Genomic DNA, 17,581 nt, shown 5'->3' on the forward strand with positions numbered 1-17,581 from the left:
AGTCCTTGTGTGGCCGAACGGAGCCGGTTCCAGACTGCGTGCGGTCGGAGGCGCACAGCGAGCAGGAGCGCGCACCCTGCGTGGCTACGCCTGGCTTTCTGCCAGAGGAAATGGGCTCTGCAGTCCCTGGGGCTGCGTTCCCTCCTCCGTGTCTTTTTCTTTCCACATCCACCTGTGCCGTCTGAACAATCTTGAGATGCCTCCGTGTGCTGTCCCTGCCTGTCTCTGTGTTGGTTTGTGACGCCATCGGCGTGTGTGTCGACGGCTGGTCTCAGCGCTGTTGTAAGTGTGGGTGTGCGACAAGTGAGGAGTGAAGCAAGTTATTTCCTGCTCATTTTCCTTTCAGTTCCCCTTAGCCTTGCTTTGCTTTGTCTCCTGAGACCTCGTGGATCCGCCACCCTGCCCATTTTGTTGTCCCTCCCACCGCGCCAGGAAGACCCTGTGTCCTTGGTCCTGGTTACATTTGCCAATTTCTTGTCTGATTTCCATTTTACTTCCAATGCTTTCCATGCATATCCAAGACGATGAGACAGAGTCGACAGAAACATCTGTCCTGAAAAGCCAGCTGGTCACTGAGGCCCCAGCCCTGGCGAGCCCGGATCTGCTCTCGGAAGTCTCTGAGATGAAGCAGGGCCTGCTGAAGATGAGTGCCCTGCTGACCACAGATGCGGCCGACAGGGCGGGGCCGCTCAGGGACAAGGAGCCGGCTGGGCCCTCCCAGGAGGAGCCGGGGGAGCCCTTTGAAATCGTGGAGAAAGTGAAGGAGGACTTAGAGAAGGTGAACGAGATCCTGAGGGGGGGGTGCTCCGAAGGGGAAGGCCGTGAGCAGGGGCCCCAGCAGGACGAGGAGTGGGTAGTTGTCAGTGATGAGGAGATAGCGGAGGCCAAGCAGAGGGCACCCCTGGAAGTCCCCGAGGTCCCCTGTGTGGAAGTGAGACTAGCGAGGGAGACCCCAGCCCAGGGACAGAAGGATGCCACGGGGCTGGTCAACTACCTCATTGAGGACCTGAGCTCCTACACGGCCTCTCCCAAAGGGGCCCCGCAGCCAGTGCCCCGGGCGGCCGGGGCCGGGCGCGCTGGGAGCCAGGGGAAGGACGTTCCCCGAGATGGGACGCAGAGAGCGCAGGAGCGCAAGCCGGGCCTGGGCGTGAAGAAGCCCGCACGGAGGAAGCTGAGGGAGGACCTGACGCAGAATGCGGAGGGCGCACAGGCCGGCACGGGGAAGCTGGGGCTGCGAAAGGGCAGCTCCGAGGAGTCCGCGGAGGAGGACGCGGGGTTGGCTCCGGAGCCGCAGCCCGCGGGAAAGGCCACGTCGCCGCTGGTGGAAGAGACGCCCATCGGCTCCATCAAGGACAAAGTGAAGGCCCTTCAGAAGCGGGTGGAAGACGAACAGAAAGGTCGAAGCAAGTTGCCCATCAGAGTCAAGGGCAGAGAGGAGGTGCCCCGGAGGGCCAGCCCCAGGCTGCCACCAGCCGCCTCGCCCCCTCTGAAGTCCGACAGGCGGGCACCTGCCCCCCCGACCTCCAAGGCAGACAGACACTCTTCCCTCGCCGCCTCCGCCAAGTCCGACAGGCATCCTCCCCCATCACCACCGAGTAAAACGGACAAACACTCGCCTGTGTCTCCCTCAACGAAGAACGACAGACACTCGCCTGTGTCTCCCTCAACGAAAACGGACAGACACTCGCCTGTGTCTCCATCAACGAAGAACGACAGACACTTGCCTGTGTCTCCCTCAGCGAAGAACGACAGGCCCTCGCCTGTGTCTCCATCAACGAAGAACGATAGGCACTCGCCTGCATCCTTGTCAGGCAAAAACGGGAAACACTCACCTGTATCACCTTCAGGCAGAGCAGACAGACACCCACCTGCGTCGCCATCGGGAAGGATAGATAAACATGCACCCGCATCGCCAGGGAGGACAGACAAGCGCCTGCCCGTGTCCCTGGCAGCCAGGACGGAAAAGCACCCCCCAGGGCCAGCCCCTGGGAAAGCAGAGAAGCGCCTCTCGGCGCCCCCGTCTGGGAAAACGGAAAAGGCAGCCCCCGTGTCCCCCACCTCGAGGACCGAGCGCATCGAGGAGACCATGTCCGTGCGGGAGTTGATGAAGGCCTTTCAGTCAGGTCAGGACCCGTCCAAACACAAGGCCGGACTCTTCGAGCACAAATCCCCCAAACCAAAGCCGCCGCAGGAAAAGGGCCGGGCTCGGGCAGAGAAAGAAAAGGGGCAGGGGCCCGCCCAGAGAGAGACCCCGAAAACCGGGAGTCCGCCCCCCAAGCCCGGCCAGAGGTTCCCGGGAGCTGTGGCCACAGGCGCCTCCGGGCCGAGAGAAAACGCCGCTGGAGGGAAGGAGCCGGTGTCGGGCCACAGGATGCCGCCACCTGTGGGGCAGGCCCTCGGGGAGGAGCCGGACGAGCGGGGCAATGGGGACCCCCAGATCAGCCCCAACCGCAGAACCTCCACCGACTTCTCGGCGGTGATTAGGCAGGAGCTGGAGGACAACGCCCGGTACCAGCAGTTCTGCCACCGGGAGGAGCCGGAGCCGGCGGAGGCACAGCTGGTCCCGGAGCAGGTGCTCACCAGCCCCTTCCCCAGGGCCTTCCAGCCGGAGCTGGACAGCGGGGAGCTGCTCCCGGGCCTGGCCTTCCGCCTGGATGGCAGCTGGGAGAACCTGCGGCAGGAGGGGGCGGTGGGGTCCCCGTGTGGCAGCCTGATGGAGGGGACCCCCCAGGCCAGCTCAGAGGAGAGCTACAAGCACGAGGGCCTGGCCGAGACCCCGGAGACCAGCCCAGAGAGCCTTTCTTTCTCACCAAAGCAAAGCCAGGAGCAACTTGGGGAGCCCAGTGAAACCACCCCCTTAGAAACAGGCAGTCATTCGGGTGAAGAGCGGTCCTCCACCAAAGACACTGGCGACGCCACCCAAGAGCCTGGCGTGGCTGTCACCGGGGGCTCTGAGCCCGCAGCCAGGGGCGTGACGGAGGCTGCCCCGGACCTGCCCAGAGAGACGGGCCCCACCCCCGGCGGCGGCGGCCTGGGCCACTGCGCTGTGTCCCCAGCCAAGGAGGCTCCTGCCCGTCTGCCTGAGGGCGTGCCCGGGGAGGACGGTCCACCTGCCCACGAGACACGGACTGAGCCCCGAGCTCAGAGACCCACGGGCCCCGAGCCCGAGGCCCCCGTGGCGACTGGCCAGGCCCAGGCCGCCCCCCGCAGCCCTCCAGGCCTGGAGCTGCCCCTCCGTCAGCCTGACACCGAGGTCCTCAGCCCCGGGGCCGACGAGTCCCTGGCGGTGAGCCACCAGGACTCCCTGGAGGCCAGCCCCGTGCTGGAGGACAACTCCTCCCACAAAACCCCGGACTCCCTGGAGCCCAGCCCCCTGCGCGAGTCCCCGTGCCGCGACTCCCTGGAGGGCAGCCCTGTGGAGCCCAAGGTGAAGGCCGGCGCCTTCCCGGGCCCCTCTCCTCTCCCCGCCGCTGTCGCCAGAGCGGAGCTCCTCTCCGAGGGGGCCTCCGTGCGGGCCCGGCTGCTCCGCGACCCCGACGGCAGCGCCGAGGACGACAGTCTCGAGCAGACGTCCCTCGTGGAGAGCTCAGGGAAGAGCCCCCTGTCCCCCGACACCCCCAGCTCTGAAGAAATCAGCTACGAGGTCACCCCCAAGGCCTCAGGCACAAGCCCCCCCAAACCAGCTGTGATTCCCGAATGCGCAGAGGAGGACGTGGAAAACGGGGAGAGAAAGAGGTTCACCCCTGAGGAGGAGATGTTTAAAATGGCCGCCAAGATCAAGACCTTTGATGAGCTCGAGCTAGAAGCCAAGCAGAAGAGGGGTCCCCGGAGAGAGCCCGAGCCCGAGCCCGAGCCCGAGGGCCCTTCCTCCTCCCAGCCCGACACCGCGCGTCCGGCGGCCGTGGGCGGGCCGCGGGGGCAGGACACCGAGGACAGGCGTGCCGTCCCCGTGGTGGTGACTGCCGGCAGCAGGACCGCGTCCTCCTCCTCGGAGAGCGAGCCGGAGCTGGGGCTGCAGAGAGCGGGCGCCGACCCAGGCCTGCTCCCGGAGCCGGTCATCCACGTGCAGCCGCCGTCCCCGCTCCCATCCAGCGTGGACTCCAGCTCCAGCCCCGAGGAAACGCCCTTCCAGCCGACGGCCTCCAAGCAGTACACGTTCAGGGTGCGCGAGGACGCTCAGGGGCCCGGGGCGTCGGGAGAAGAAGCGTGCGCACCTCATCTGCCGGAAGGCAGCCAGGCGGGTCGCCCCGGGAGCCCGGGCCCGGCCTCCGACGGCCCGGACAGAGATGCTGACCAGCCCCAGCTCTGCGCGGGCCTCGGGTGTGAAGCGGGGAGCACAGGCAGCTGGGCCTCGCCCAGCCCCTCGGGTCCCTGTGGCGCCCCCCATGCTGATGTCCAGGAGGAGCTGGCTGGCTGGGAGGAGCCGTTGGCCCCGCCGCCCCCGGAGAAGAAGGACTCGGAGGGAGAGGCGCACCCAGGCGCTGCGCTCCCCAGCGAAGGCCCTTCACCGCCGCCCCCGGGGCCCGATGGTCCAGCATCTGAAGGAAGAGGGTCAGACGAAGACCTCGTCTCTGCACCTCCCACCACGGACATGGGGGCCGCAGGACCTGGCCACGCCCCCGGGAGGCTCCCCAGGGCCTGCCCCACGCTCGCCGCCACCACCACTCACACAGACACACCGTCCACAGACGGCCCGGGCTCCGACCGCGCCGGGACCGAGGACGCCTGTGACCTTCACATCACAAGCCCGTATGAAAACGTTCCTCCCCAGTCTTTTTTCTCCAGCGAAGAGAGCAAAACCCAGACAGAGGCGAGATACACGAGCTCTCACTCAGCAGAAGCGTGTTCTGTGGCCATCACGTCCTCGGCGGAAGGCGTGGCGGTGGTCCGCTCTTCCCGTGCCACCGTTTCAAGCAGAGAGTGCAGCTTTGAGGGCCAGAGCATGAAATCCACGCAAGAAAGCACCTTGTGGGAGACGCAGGCGGATGGCGCCCCTGCGTCCGTCGGGCCCCCGCGGCCCTGCGCCTCTGCAGTCCCCGGCGAGCAGGTGAGCTCAGTCGTCATCACCACCAGCCACGTGGACTCGGATTCCTGGAGCGAGATCCGGGAGGATGACGAAGCCTTCGAGGCCCGCGTGAAGGAGGAGGAGCAGAAGGTGTTCGGTCTGATGGCGGACAGGCCGTCCCAGGGCACCACCCCAGACACCACGCCGGCCCGGACCCCCACCGAAGAGGGGACCCCAACCGGCGACCAGAACCCGTTCCTGTTTCAGGAGGGCAAGCTGTTCGAGATGACCCGGAGCGGCGCCATCGACATGACCAAGAGGTCCTACGCCGAGGACGGCTTTCACTTTTTCCAAATTGGGCCGGACTCCCAGGAGGAGACCGTCTCTGAGGACGTGGCAGGAGGCGGGGCTGCCGCCGAGCCCTCAGCGCCGGAGACACCAGCTCGGTCACTGGCACCTTCAGAATCAGAAGACACGGACCTGGCTGACGCGCTCCCCTCGGACCCGAGTGAGGAGGGAGCGGGAGCCCCGGCTCCCGACAGTCACTTCTGCTCCCCGACAGGGATCCCAGCCCCCCTGGACACGTCGGTTGCCTCTGTGGGCGCCGAGGACCTGCCCCCCACGCCCGGGGGCGCCACACCTCCGCCGCCCGCTGTCCAGGTCCCAGTGGACGTCTCCGCGGTCACTGGGTCCGGAGTCTCAGGACAGGACGATGCCTCTCCTGACTCCTCCCCGGAGGAGCAGAAGTCAGTCATTGAGATCCCCACGGCAGCCACAGAGAGCGTGCCTCCTTCGGAGAGCCAGTCCCAGGTCCCGGTCCGGCCCGGGCCCCCTGCCGCCCCCGCCCCGGCCCCTGCCGAGGAGAGCCCGCTGCCCAGCCCAGGTGAGGACAGGAGCGAGCAGGAGACAAAGCCCAGGTCCAAAATCCCCGTGAAGGCGCCCCCCCACGCAGCCGGGCCGCAGCCTTCGCCTCTGCACTCCTCCCTGCAGAAGACGGGGCCTCCTCAGGGACAGGACGTGCCAGGCAGGGCCGCAGATGACAGGGGCACCTCTGACTTGGAGGCCAGGCCTTGGGACTCAAAGACCAGAAGTCCAGCGAAAGCTCCAAGCTGTGCGGAGGCCGAAGCAGAGAGTGGGGAGTGGGCGGAGGAGCTCACCCTCGAGTCGGAGGCCGCAGCCTCGAGACCCAAGGTGTTTGCCTCCCGCCTGCCGGTGAAGAGCAGAGGCGCCCCATCTTCCTGCAGGGGGGCCCCAAGCCCCACCCGGGAGAGCAGGGAGCACTTCCTTGACCTTTACAGGGACTCCATAGAGTTCTTCGAGGAGATTAGTGAGGAGGCGTCCAAGCTAGTGGACAGGCTCAGCCAGGCAGAGAGGGAGCAGGAGGCAGTCTCGGATGACGAGAGCAGTAGCGCCCTGGAAGCCTCGGTGATCGAGAGCCTGCCACCTGCCGCGCCCGAGCGTGCGGGCCCCGAGGACATCTTTGACGCCAGGCCCATCTGGGATGAGCCCATTGAGACTCTGATTGAGCGCATCCCCGATGAGAGTGGCCATGACCCCACGGAAGGTATTGCCCCCGGGCTCCCCGGGCCCCGCATGTCACGAGCTGTGTCGCTGTGCCGTTTGTTTCCTTTGGTGGCTCGAGTCTCGTTTTCTTTCAGCTTCCGCAGTGGCTCCTGTGTTTGTGTGAGCCCTTCGTGTTGTGTGCTTTCTCTGTACACTCCTGTCTGTGAAAACAATCTCAAGATTGAGCCGTGAGAATGCTTGTGGGAACGTGACCACACTGGCCACGGCCCTGCCTCGTCCGGCCGGCCGTCGCACGCGAGCCGCGCCCACAGGGAGTTTTGTTGCTCTGCAGGGCCGGGCCCAGCCTGCAGCCCAGCATGCCTGCTCTTGCACCGAGTGTGTTGGGTTTGTCTGTATTATCCGGATCCGTGGCTTTTCTTCACCTTTCTGTACTTGAAGATAATTGACACGTAATTTTTGTCATCATTAGGATGCCCTTTGCTCAAGAAGATTTCACATAGGAAATTCCAGTTTAGTGGATCTGTTTTTGACTCAGAAAGGTTGGATTTCAGATCCCACTGGTCACATGTTCACACACCAGCGTAAGGTAAACGGTGCTTCTCATTGGCGCGGCCCGGTTGGAAGCAGCAGACAACAAAACTCCAGTCGTGCATGCCTTAGTGGACTGTGAGGGCCGATGGCGCTGAGTTATCACCATGGAAACCGCAGATGGCGCTGAGAAGTGGCCCCGGAGCTTCCAGTTTCTCTGCAATAAAGACCAGGGCTCTTAAATTTGCGTGATAGGGGGTGTCACACCCGTGATCTAGAACACTGCCCGTCCATTCGTGGGGTTAAACATGAATGGAACGTCACAGTTTGTGGGGGTAATAGAAGCGCTTGCTTGTTGGTCAGCAGACAAAAACTTTGCCCAAAAGACGTCCATGCAAACACGTCCCTCACTGCCCTCCCCCAGGGTCACCACGGCCAAGGCAGGTGTGGTCTCGGGCCAGACCAGGCCTCAGTCTCATGTGACCCTCGGGTGGGAGGGACCTGTGTGGCCTGGAGCGAGGCGTGGCCCGACCCATCCCTCTGCGTCTGCAGCCCAGCTCCGAGCTCCGGGCATCTGACAAGGAGGGTGATCGTTTCCTGGTGGGCAGTGTTCTCTGGGGCCATCGGGAAGGGGAGTGTGACGCTGGCTAGACATCACAGCTTCAGAATTAGTGCAGGGACTGGTCTTGATTGAAGAGATGGGAAGCACGTGGTTTCCATGATGTCTCAGACTTCCTCCCATTCCATTCCAGAAACCAGGCACACACACTCGCGTGATGTAAGGGTAATAGCGCGATGGTGCGACCATCGACTGTTTGGACAAGTGACTTCCTCTCTGTGGATGGTCAGTGCGGGATCCTCTCCCGGCACAGACAGCCATGGCCATTCTGTTCTTGACCTTGTGCAGATCAGCAGGATGCGCAGGAGCGGATGGAGGAGCGGCTGGCCTACATCGCCGACCACCTGGGCTTCAGCTGGACAGGTAATACGAGCGGCCCCTTTCCAACAAAGCCCGCTGGTTGTGAATGACAAGGTGGCCTCAGCCACGGGTCATGAACAATGAGAAGGGTCTCCTTTTCCTTCCCTTGAGGAAGACCCGAGGGACAGCGAGAAGAATACAGTGCAGGGTAGGAGACCAGGGCTCTGTGAACCGTCCTGGGAACTGGGGCAGGCCTCTCGCCCCTGGGACTCAGGACAATAGGAGACTATGGGAGAGTCTAAGAATGTGCCCGCCCCACAGCACTTCTGTGGGGGCTGTGGGTACTAAGCTTCGGGGAGAGGGCTGATTTTCAAAACCATTGCCGGAGGTCGCTCTAGCGTTTCATGTGAGACTGACCAGGGCTCCTTGTTTTGGACACTGTGTCTCAGGGTCTCCGTGGAGAGCGGTGCTGACGGAGGCTCTGGGCGAATGCTGAAGTGCATGTGGCTATGAGAAACGGGAATGCTTGAGAGTAGGAATTATAATACATGTTCAGTGACTTACTGAGGAAAAGTGAATCCTGAGATCAGTATGATTTATAAATCACGGCTCCCTCTCACCTCGCCCGGGCTGGACAGGTTACAGCCTCTGGCTTTCTTTTATTTCTTTCCCTTTTTTGGTCTGACTTCCTCTTGTATCACCTGTGACTACCTGATTGAAACAAATGGTGTAAAATTAATGTTTGTCGTCTTTAAGTTTCTTAAAGATTTGGTGATGAATAGGAGACCAAAATGCCCATAGCAAAGATAATCAATAATGTGCAATAAGTGACTAGAAGCAGGAAGAATAGCCATTTTCTTTAAAAACTGATCAGATTTATTTAATTGAGGAATTCAGAGGAAGGAAGGACAGCAAATATCCCTAGTTGACTTAATGAATAGGTAACATTCAGAATTACTTTATTTCGTTTTTTTCTTTCTTCCTCCTCCCTCCTCCTCCTCCCTCTTCCCCCTTCCTCTTCTTCCTCCCCCTTCCCCCTCCTCCTCCTCCTCCTCCTCTTGTTGTTGTTAATCCTCACCAGAGGATATTTTCCCATTGATTTTGGAGAGAGAGGGAGGGAGGGAGTGGGGGGAGAGAGAGAGAGGGAAACATTAATGTGAAAGAGACACGGTTGCTTGCCTCCCGCAAGCGGCCGAACTGGGACCAGGGGTTGGACCTGCACAGCCCAGGTAGGTGCCCTTGAGCAGGAATCGAACCTGTGACCCTTTGGTCCATGGGCCGACACTCTAACCACTGAACAACACCAGCCAGGGCTATGTTGTTTCTTAGATTTATATGTACATACGTATTAAATGTAATATCATTAGACATATTGAAAAGTAAGACCCTACAACCATACACAGTGGTATGAAAATGAAAAGTAAAAAAGTGTCTCGCCTATGTCTGGTCCTCTGACCTCGTGCCCCAGAGGTGACTGCGGGGACGTCCATGCATTCAGAAAACATGCAGTGCTCACATGCATGCCTCTTATTTAAAAAGAAGCAAATTTACTTAAATCGCATAAATAGTCCATCACCAGAGATGCATCCAGCTCGTCCTTTTAAATGACCATTGAATTCTGTGGAGGTGCTGTAACTGCCAGTGGTCTTCACTGCTGGGCATGTGGTTGTGTCCTGCTAATGTGATCAGTGCGCGTGCACTGGGATGTTTTTGTGAGCAAAGCTGGAGGGCACATGCTAGGAGCGGAATTGTTGGGTAAAGGGTGTGTGTGTGTGTGTGTGTTAGTATATTTCCACTGATTTCAGAGAGGAAGGGAGAGAGAGAAATGTCAGTGATGAGAGAGAATCATTGATCGGCTGGCTGCCTTCTGCACGCCGCCTCCCCCCCGACTGGGGATCCAGCCTGCAACCCAAGCACGTGCCCTGACCTGGAATCAAACCGTGATCTGGTTCAGAGGTCAATGCCCAATCACTGAGCCACGCCAGCTGGCTACATTTTTAATTCTGAAAGATATTGGCACATTGCCCTCCAAGCAGACCTCTCATTGCACACGCACACCCCACAGAGCACAGGCATCCACGCAGCATGTCAGTGTTGGCAAGGACAAGTCTAGGGCAAGTCTTCCTAGACTGTTACTCCCGTGACATCAAATCAGAGACAGGAATTTATTCAGCCACCATCATGCAGCCACAACCAGTGTGTGCCAAGTGCAGTGCTGAGCACAGGAATGATGTGCGGAAGACGTCTGTCCCGAAGGGTGACCAGGGCGGGAAGTGGCCACGTCTCCTGCTGCAGGGGTTTGTTTCCCATAATGCTGGTTAAGAGCAGGAGTCGGCACTAATGGTCTCGTCTGCATTTTTTAATTAAACGGGACCACATAACACGTATTTTATCACCAGAGCCTCCAACCTACTCTTTCCACCAGGACAGTGAACAGTTCTAGATGCAGCTTTAAGGGAAGTCTAGAACTAGCATCAGGAGAGCAAAGGTGTGTGCGCCTCATGCTCCTGCGTGGGGACCGTGGTCCCGTCACGGGCAGCACGGAGAGCCCTGCCCAGAACCCGGCGGGCGTGGGGCGCCAGCTCCGAGGCTCCCGCTCACAGGCGGCGGCATCTCTTCCAGAACTGGCCAGAGAGCTGGACTTCTCCGAGGAGCAGATCCACCAGATCCGGGTGGAGAACCCCAACTCCTTGCAGGACCAGAGCCACGCGCTGCTCAAGTACTGGCTGGAGCGGGACGGGAGGCTGGCCACGGGTAGGCGGCGCGGGCAGGGCGGGCGGGGCAGCAGGTGGCGGCCCAGACGTGCCTTCCTGCCCTTCCGTCGGGTCACATGACAGGCGCCGAGCACGGCTGCCACCACAAGAACATGCACAGCGTCTCTAAAACCTCTTGTCCTGAGACCCCTGTGCTGGGTTCCTGCAGCCAGTGTCACTGGGGGAGGGCGGCAGCCCAGCTGCTAGCAGGGACGTTACTTGTTCAAATAGACTTTATTGATTGCAGAGAGGAAGGCAATGGAGAGAGAGAGAGAAACATTAGCAGTGAGAGAGAATCATTGATCGGCTGCCTCCTGCACACCCCACACTGGGGATCGAGCCCACAACCCAGGCCTGTGCCCTGGCCAGGAATCGAACCCTGACCTCCTGGTTCATAGGTCAACACTCAACCACTGAGCCACAGCAGCCAGGCAGGAATGTTATTAAAGTCCTACATTTTCTAAACATTGATGATAGACACAGTTGGGTTCATTCTCGTGTTTTATTGGCAGTGACTGTACCTCCTGCTCCTCCTGCCTGAACTGCTAAATAACTAAGGTTGGGGGAGCAGATAGTCGCCCAGTGCTGTGTGTGGCCATGTGACCTCGGCAGTCACGTACACTTCCCACCCTCGCTTGTCTCAGAGGCCGCTTCCCTGAGCGTCTCCACAGCTCCGGCCAGAGCCCCTCATTCACCTCTGTCTCCGCACGCCCCTCACCATCTGGGGCCTTTGCAGGATTTCACCAATAAGAAGAGAGGGAACCGTTAGACTTCACCTTCACAGAGTCAGCAAGCACTTTTCCTGTGATGAGCATCTCCCGTGCCATAGGGGGGCTGTGCTCATGCTGAACAAGTCTTTGGCTTTTGTCTTAAGTTCAAAATTGACGGGGGTCCTGTCCATTACCTGGCAGTTCTGCTGCGAGGGCTGTACCCAGGCCGGTTCACACTTTTCCTGCTTATCTGCTGTTTGTCTTTTAGTTTCTTTTTACAAATAACTTTATTTGGGCTTGTTGTTTCCTGTACAAATACCAACATTTTAGTAAGGCAGCTAAAGGAAGGTGGTTTTCAAAAGAGCACGCCCCCAAGCAATCCATGCTTTCCTTTCACATCCCAGACACCAGCCTCATCGAATGCCTCACCAAGATCAACCGCATGGACATTGTGCATCTCCTGGAGACCAGCACGGAGCCGCTCCCAGAGCGCTCCAGCCACAGCTACGCCGAGATGGAGCAGACCATCACGCTGGACCACAGCGAAGGTCAGGCAGTGCGCCTGCGTGTGCGTGTGCCTGTGTGTACGTGTGTGTGCGTGTGCCTGCGTGTGCCTGCGTGTGTGTCTGTGGCTAATTCAAGCAGCTGGGCCCGCCTCCCTTGCCCAGAGGGGGGTCGCTGTGGCTGCTCACACGTTCTCCTTGCTGCCCTGGGGCTGCCCTGCCGTTGAGAGGTGCCCCACGCCGCTCATCAGAGGCTCAGCTTGGCTGGAAGGCAGCACCATTGTGGCTTAAAGCAGAGGTTTCTCTCTGTCCTGGAGACAGGAAGTCTGGGGATGCCTCCTCCTGCTGCGCCCTCCCCTTCTCAGGCAGGAACCCCCACAGGCTCACCTCAGCACCCTCCCTCCCCACGGCCACCTGCTGGCCACCACCTCGGGACTGGTTTCAACATGGCTTTGAAGGGGACAGACCTTCTGTCCACCCGGCCACGGACTGGGATGACCCACCAGTGCTTCCCCTCAGCTCCACATCTTTCCCACCAGCTCAGCTGCCATGTCTGTGCTGTGCCCACGAGACCGTGCCTGTCTCCGTGGCCCCACGACTCCCCTCTCCCAGGAAGCGCCGCCCTGACTTCACCTTCTGCTCCAGACCAGCCGTGATTCAGACCCACTAGGACCTCTGGCATCGAAGTTCCTAGTTCATTCCATCGCCAGGCAGCTCACTCTGCCCCCCTCTCCTCTCTGCCCCCCTCTCCTCTCTGCCCCCGTCTCCTCTCTTCTCAATCTCACAGCTCCTCTTCCCCTTCATGCTGCCAGCGTGGCTCACTACTTAATTCTGAGCTGAGGATCAGGCTTCGTGTTTCTTAGAAAAAGTAGGAACAATCAGCCCGGCCGACATGGCTCAGTGGTTGAGTGTTGAACTTTAAACCAGGAAGTCACAGTTCAATTCCCAGTCAGGGCACAGGCCCGGGTTGTGGGCTCAGTCCCCAGTAGGGGGCGTGCAGGAGGCAGCCGATCAGTGAGTCTCTATCATCATTGATGTTTCTGTCTCTCTTCCTCTCCCTTCCTCTCTGAAATCAATAAAAGTACATTTGTAAGGAATAGCAACAATCACAAGCAGACACTCATATTCAGGCACCCCCTCTCCTGCCGGCGTGATCTCAGGCCTGCAGGCTGCCCGCTCTCAGTGTGGGTAAGACCACAGTCTTTTGTCCAGCTAAGAGCATCACCCCTACAGCTGCCCCGGCTCCCAGCACTGTGCCCGCGGATGGCTGCTTCTCCGCCCGTCGTACAGGTGATCTCTTCAGAAGCGCGGACGCCCTGAATCGGCTCCCCGCCTGTCCCCCCCAGTCCGCTCTCCGGGCACCTCCAAGCAGAGGTGGCTGCCGCGTGGCCAGGGCCTCATGCCACGCGGTGAACCCTCCCGTGGCTCCCGTGCTCTTCTTGCTTCGCCTTTAGTCACGTCTGACGCACAGAACCAGCCCCTTCCTCCTAGAACGTTCTTCACCCTTCACCCGCCCCGCTCTGCTCCTCTCTCTGCCTTTCCCCCGGCTTCCTGCTCTGTCCTCCGGCAGCGCTCAAGTTGCATGGGTTTCAGTGATGGCAAACGTGCCCCCGGTTCAGGCCGCCCTCTGTCCCCGCGTGGGCAGTCCTCCCATCGCAGCCCCGTGGGTGTCTGCAGAGATGCTCCCAGGCGCCCCCCGGGCCTCCCACTGCCTGCCCTCCGAGTCCCATGAGGAAGGGCTTCCGGACTCCTTCCCGGCTGTCAGGTGTCAGTGAATAAATGGGTGGGGCCGTCACGCCTCCACCTCTGCCTCAGCCTCCCAGAGCCCTCACAGCGGCCGGGGTGTCGGGTCTCGCGCAGAGCACCGGGCCTTGGGCCTCAGGCAGGGGCCCCCAGAGCACCCACAGCCCCAAGTGACCTGCTCAACTGCAGAGCGTTCAGCTGCTGCTGCTGCTGCTCACGCCTCACTTCTCCACATCCCCTCAGCAGCTCCTCGTTCCTGCCCTCCGTCTCTGCTCCTGTGGCCCACTCCGTGCCCGGCCCCATAGGACCTGCACGTCAAAGGCAGGCAGAATCTGGGTCAGCTTTGGCGCTGTGGACGCCACCCCCCCCCCCCCCCCCGCCAGGACGGGCACATGCAGTCACTCCGGAGCTCAGGAAGGTGGCCGACTCCTGACCCGCTGTCCTCTGCAGGGTTCTCAGTGCTGCAGGACGAGCTGCCCGCGCGGCACCCGCAGGCCCACGAGCACGCAGCGTCCCGAGCAGGCGAGGCCTGTGGTCACCCCCCTCTCGTCTCTGACGAAGACCTCTCCATCGGCTTCTCCACGGTCCAGGATGGCACCTCCCGGACGGACGGGGACAGCCCCGCTGGGGAGCGCCTCCCCCAGGAGCGGGTGCGTGGGGGCCTGGTGGGGACAGGGATGCCCGAGGAGCCGGCCCCGGGGCCGCAGTCGCAGTGCTGGTGAGTGTCCGGGGACAGCGTGGCCAGGGGCCAGGGTGCAGGTGGTGGCCTTCCTAAGGACCCCCACGGGCCAGGGCTCAGAGGGGATAGTTACGTGCTCCTAATTCCTGTCCTGGTGGTAGCTCGGCATGCCTGGGAAAGGGTGGTTTACACTGAGATTCGTTCTGTGGGAGCACACGGCCGCCCGGGGTGGCAGGGCAGCAGGGTGAGCAGAGCGGCGCTGGGGTGTTTGGGGGGGGGGGGGGGCTTCCTGGTTCCCGCTCAGCCGGGTGGCTGAGGCAGCATTACAGGCACTCAGAGGAGGGAGGGCCATAGAGCACGGCGCATGGACACAGAACGCCGGCCCCTCCGCAGGCTGAGACAGCGTCCCAGGCCCTTTGTGAACTTGTGCCTTGAGCGGTCTCTTCCCTGGAGGAGCCACCATCCAGCATCAGGACAGCACAGCAGGGGGAGGAGGGGCAGAGAGGGGAGGGAGCCCAGGCCAGGCGCAGAGGCAGAGAGTGGCAGCGCGGGTTTCAAAGGAGCCAAGAAAGCAGAGAATCTTCTCCCTGGAAATGGAGACGACCGAGATCACGGCCAAGTCATGCCCTCCACAGCAATAGAAGCAGCTTCCACGCCACGGATCTTCCTACCAAGTCACTGTGTCCCTGAAGGAGGAACCTCCCTGCGTGGATCATCCCGGTGCCCGTGTTCACACGGGTGCATTTACTGCTTTTCACAAACTTTGCCAAATTTTGATTCTTGCTTCACAAGCCTTATTATCTACAGATCCATTAGGGAGCCCTTCTCAACGCTTCACTCACCTCCAGGCGGCAAAGGAAGGATAAAGGACGGTGTCTGTGCTGGGAGGGAGGGGAAGGAGGAAATGGGACTCGCGTGCCTGCGTGAGCCTTTGGAAACATCTTTCCCAGCCACGCTGCACCCTGAGCTGTCGTTCTACACTGCCATTGCGTGGGATTCTTACTCACATGTCATTCTAATGCACTAACCTATTTGACCTTCGTGACTAGGAAGGGGGTCCGTGTTCCCCTCTGTGGCCCTGGTCTCTGCCGGGGTCCAACCCCAGCAGGTCCAGGGGTTCCCAAAGGTGTAGACAGAGTCGGCGAAGAAGGAATGACACGGAGACAGCGTTCAGTTGATCAGCAGCCTAGCCAGGATCTCTAGCCAGGATCTCCAGCCAAGTTCTGGTTCGGATCTCCAGCCAGGTTCTGTGTCCATGTTCTCTTGCTAGGTTCTCCAGGTTCTCCAGCCAGGTTCTGTAGCCATGTTCCCTCGCTAGGTTCTCCAGCCAGGTTCTGTCCAGGTTCTCCAGCCAGGTTCAGTCACCAGGTTCTAGTCAGGTTCTCTTGCCATTTTCTGTAGTCAGGTTCAGTCCAGGATCTTTTGCCATGTTCTCTCGCTAGGTTCTGTCTCTAGGTTCTGAGGCCAGTTTCTGTCCAGGATCTTTTGCCATGTTCTGTCTCCAGGTTCTCCTCTAGGTTCTGTGTCTAGGTTCTGTGCCTCTTGGTTCTGTCTTCTAAGTTCTGACTTGTTACATCTGTATTTATACCAGTTGATTCCAATCCTATCAATCTCTATTCCAAAGGTTAGGGCGTTTCTTATCTCCATTCCAGGGAGTAAAGATTATGTAGCTTAAGCATGATTGTTTGTAGTTAAAGTGATTAATTACCCGCCTGGCACTTAGTTAAGAGGTTTTATTCCCTCCCTAACTTCAGGGGAAAATCCCTACCTGGGGAAACAACCTTTCTCAGAGAGGTGACCTTGGTTAAAACACATAGTGCCAAGAAGGTGAGCAAACATATCAAGAACAGTATGCCATATATGCCAGGTCCCTTGAAACAGCAAGGATGGACCGGCTCCCGGCAAATTCCCCCTTTTTTATTTTTTAAAAGCAGGCATTAAAAAGAAAAACCCCAAATGCTCTCTTGTATCCATTTTAAGAGTAGGATTGGCGCTTTCCGCTATTACCTGAGTCCTGATCTATCACCCCAGGGAGAGCTTTCCAATCCTGCACTTTCCCAGGGTGGAAAGGCTGCAGTGGGGTTAAGGATAAGGCTCCTTGGGCCTACCTCCTCCCATGCCTTTACATTTACCTTTCCTTCCTCAGAAAAGCATGGACATACTTCTTGTATAAAACGTTCTGTCTGACTGGGAGTAACCTTAATTCCTCTGCTAGCAAGCATATGTGTTAAAAGATCAATACAGAGTCTAATTTCTTTAGACTCAGTATGACCCATCCTGTCAATCTAAGTTCTGTACTAACTACCCACTTACCCCACTTATCCTCTATAGGGGGGCGGTCTTCAGCACCCTACAGTGCAGTCCTATCCGTCCCAAGTACGGGGGGACTTACCTAAGGGTCCCTGTTCGGGCGCCAGATGCTGGGGTCCAACCCCAGCAGGTCCAGGGGTCCCCAAAGGTGTGGACGGAGTCGGCAAAGAAGGAATGACAGGGAGACAGCGTTCAGTTGATCAGCAGCCTAGCCAGGATCTCTAGCCAGGATCTCCAGCCAAGTTCTGGTTCGGATCTCCAGCCAGGTTCTGTGTCCATGTTCTCTTGCTAGGTTCTCCAGGTTCTCCAGCCAGGTTCAGTCACCAGGTTCTAGTCAGGTTCTCTTGCCATGTTCTATCCAGGGTCTGTAGCCAGGTTCTGTCTCTAGGTTCTTCAGCCAGGTTCTCTCGCTAGGTTCTGTCTCTAGGTTCTGTGGCCAGTTTCTGTCCAGGATCTCCTGCCATGTTCTCTCCAGCGAAGTTCTTCTGTCTCTAGGTTCTGTGTAGGTTCTGTCTTCTAAGTTCTGACTTGTTACATCTGTATTTATACCAGTTGATTCCAATCCTATCAATCTCTATTCCAAAGGTTAGGGCGTTTCTTATCTCCATTCCAGGGAGTAAAGATTATGTAGCTTAAGCATGATTGTTCGTAGTTAAAGTGATTAATTACCCGCCTGGCACTTAGTTAAGAGGTTTTATTCCCTCCCTAACTTAAGGGGAAAATCCCTACCTGGGGAAACAACCTTTTTCAGAGAGGTGACCTTGGTTAAAACACATAGTGCCAAGAAGGTGAGCAAACATATCAAGAACAGTATGCCATATATGCCAGGTCCCTTGAAACAGCAAGCATGGATCGGCTCCCGGCAGGTCTCGGCGGGCAGGGGGCACCTGCTCGCTGTAACCCGGCC

The 17,581-nt window shown here is 59.4% G+C and overlaps 1 protein-coding gene across 1 annotated transcript in view; it reads left to right on the forward strand.

The window, feature by feature from the left end:
* The window catches only part of ANK2 (ankyrin 2), a 180,106-nt gene that overhangs the window by 150,538 nt on the left and 11,987 nt on the right, over positions 1 to 17,581 (forward strand). Inside the window, exons 36-40 of the mRNA XM_081090714.1 lie at positions 522 to 6,569; positions 7,965 to 8,039; positions 10,599 to 10,730; positions 11,844 to 11,987; positions 14,136 to 14,403. Of these exons, the coding sequence (XP_080946840.1) occupies positions 522 to 6,569; positions 7,965 to 8,039; positions 10,599 to 10,730; positions 11,844 to 11,987; positions 14,136 to 14,403 (6,667 nt within the window). The remainder of the gene's footprint in view (positions 1 to 521; positions 6,570 to 7,964; positions 8,040 to 10,598; positions 10,731 to 11,843; positions 11,988 to 14,135; positions 14,404 to 17,581) is intronic.

Source organism: Myotis nattereri, assembly GCF_964212035.1.
Source record: "Myotis nattereri genome assembly, chromosome: 5".
NCBI classification, from domain to species: Eukaryota; Metazoa; Chordata; class Mammalia; order Chiroptera; family Vespertilionidae; genus Myotis; species Myotis nattereri.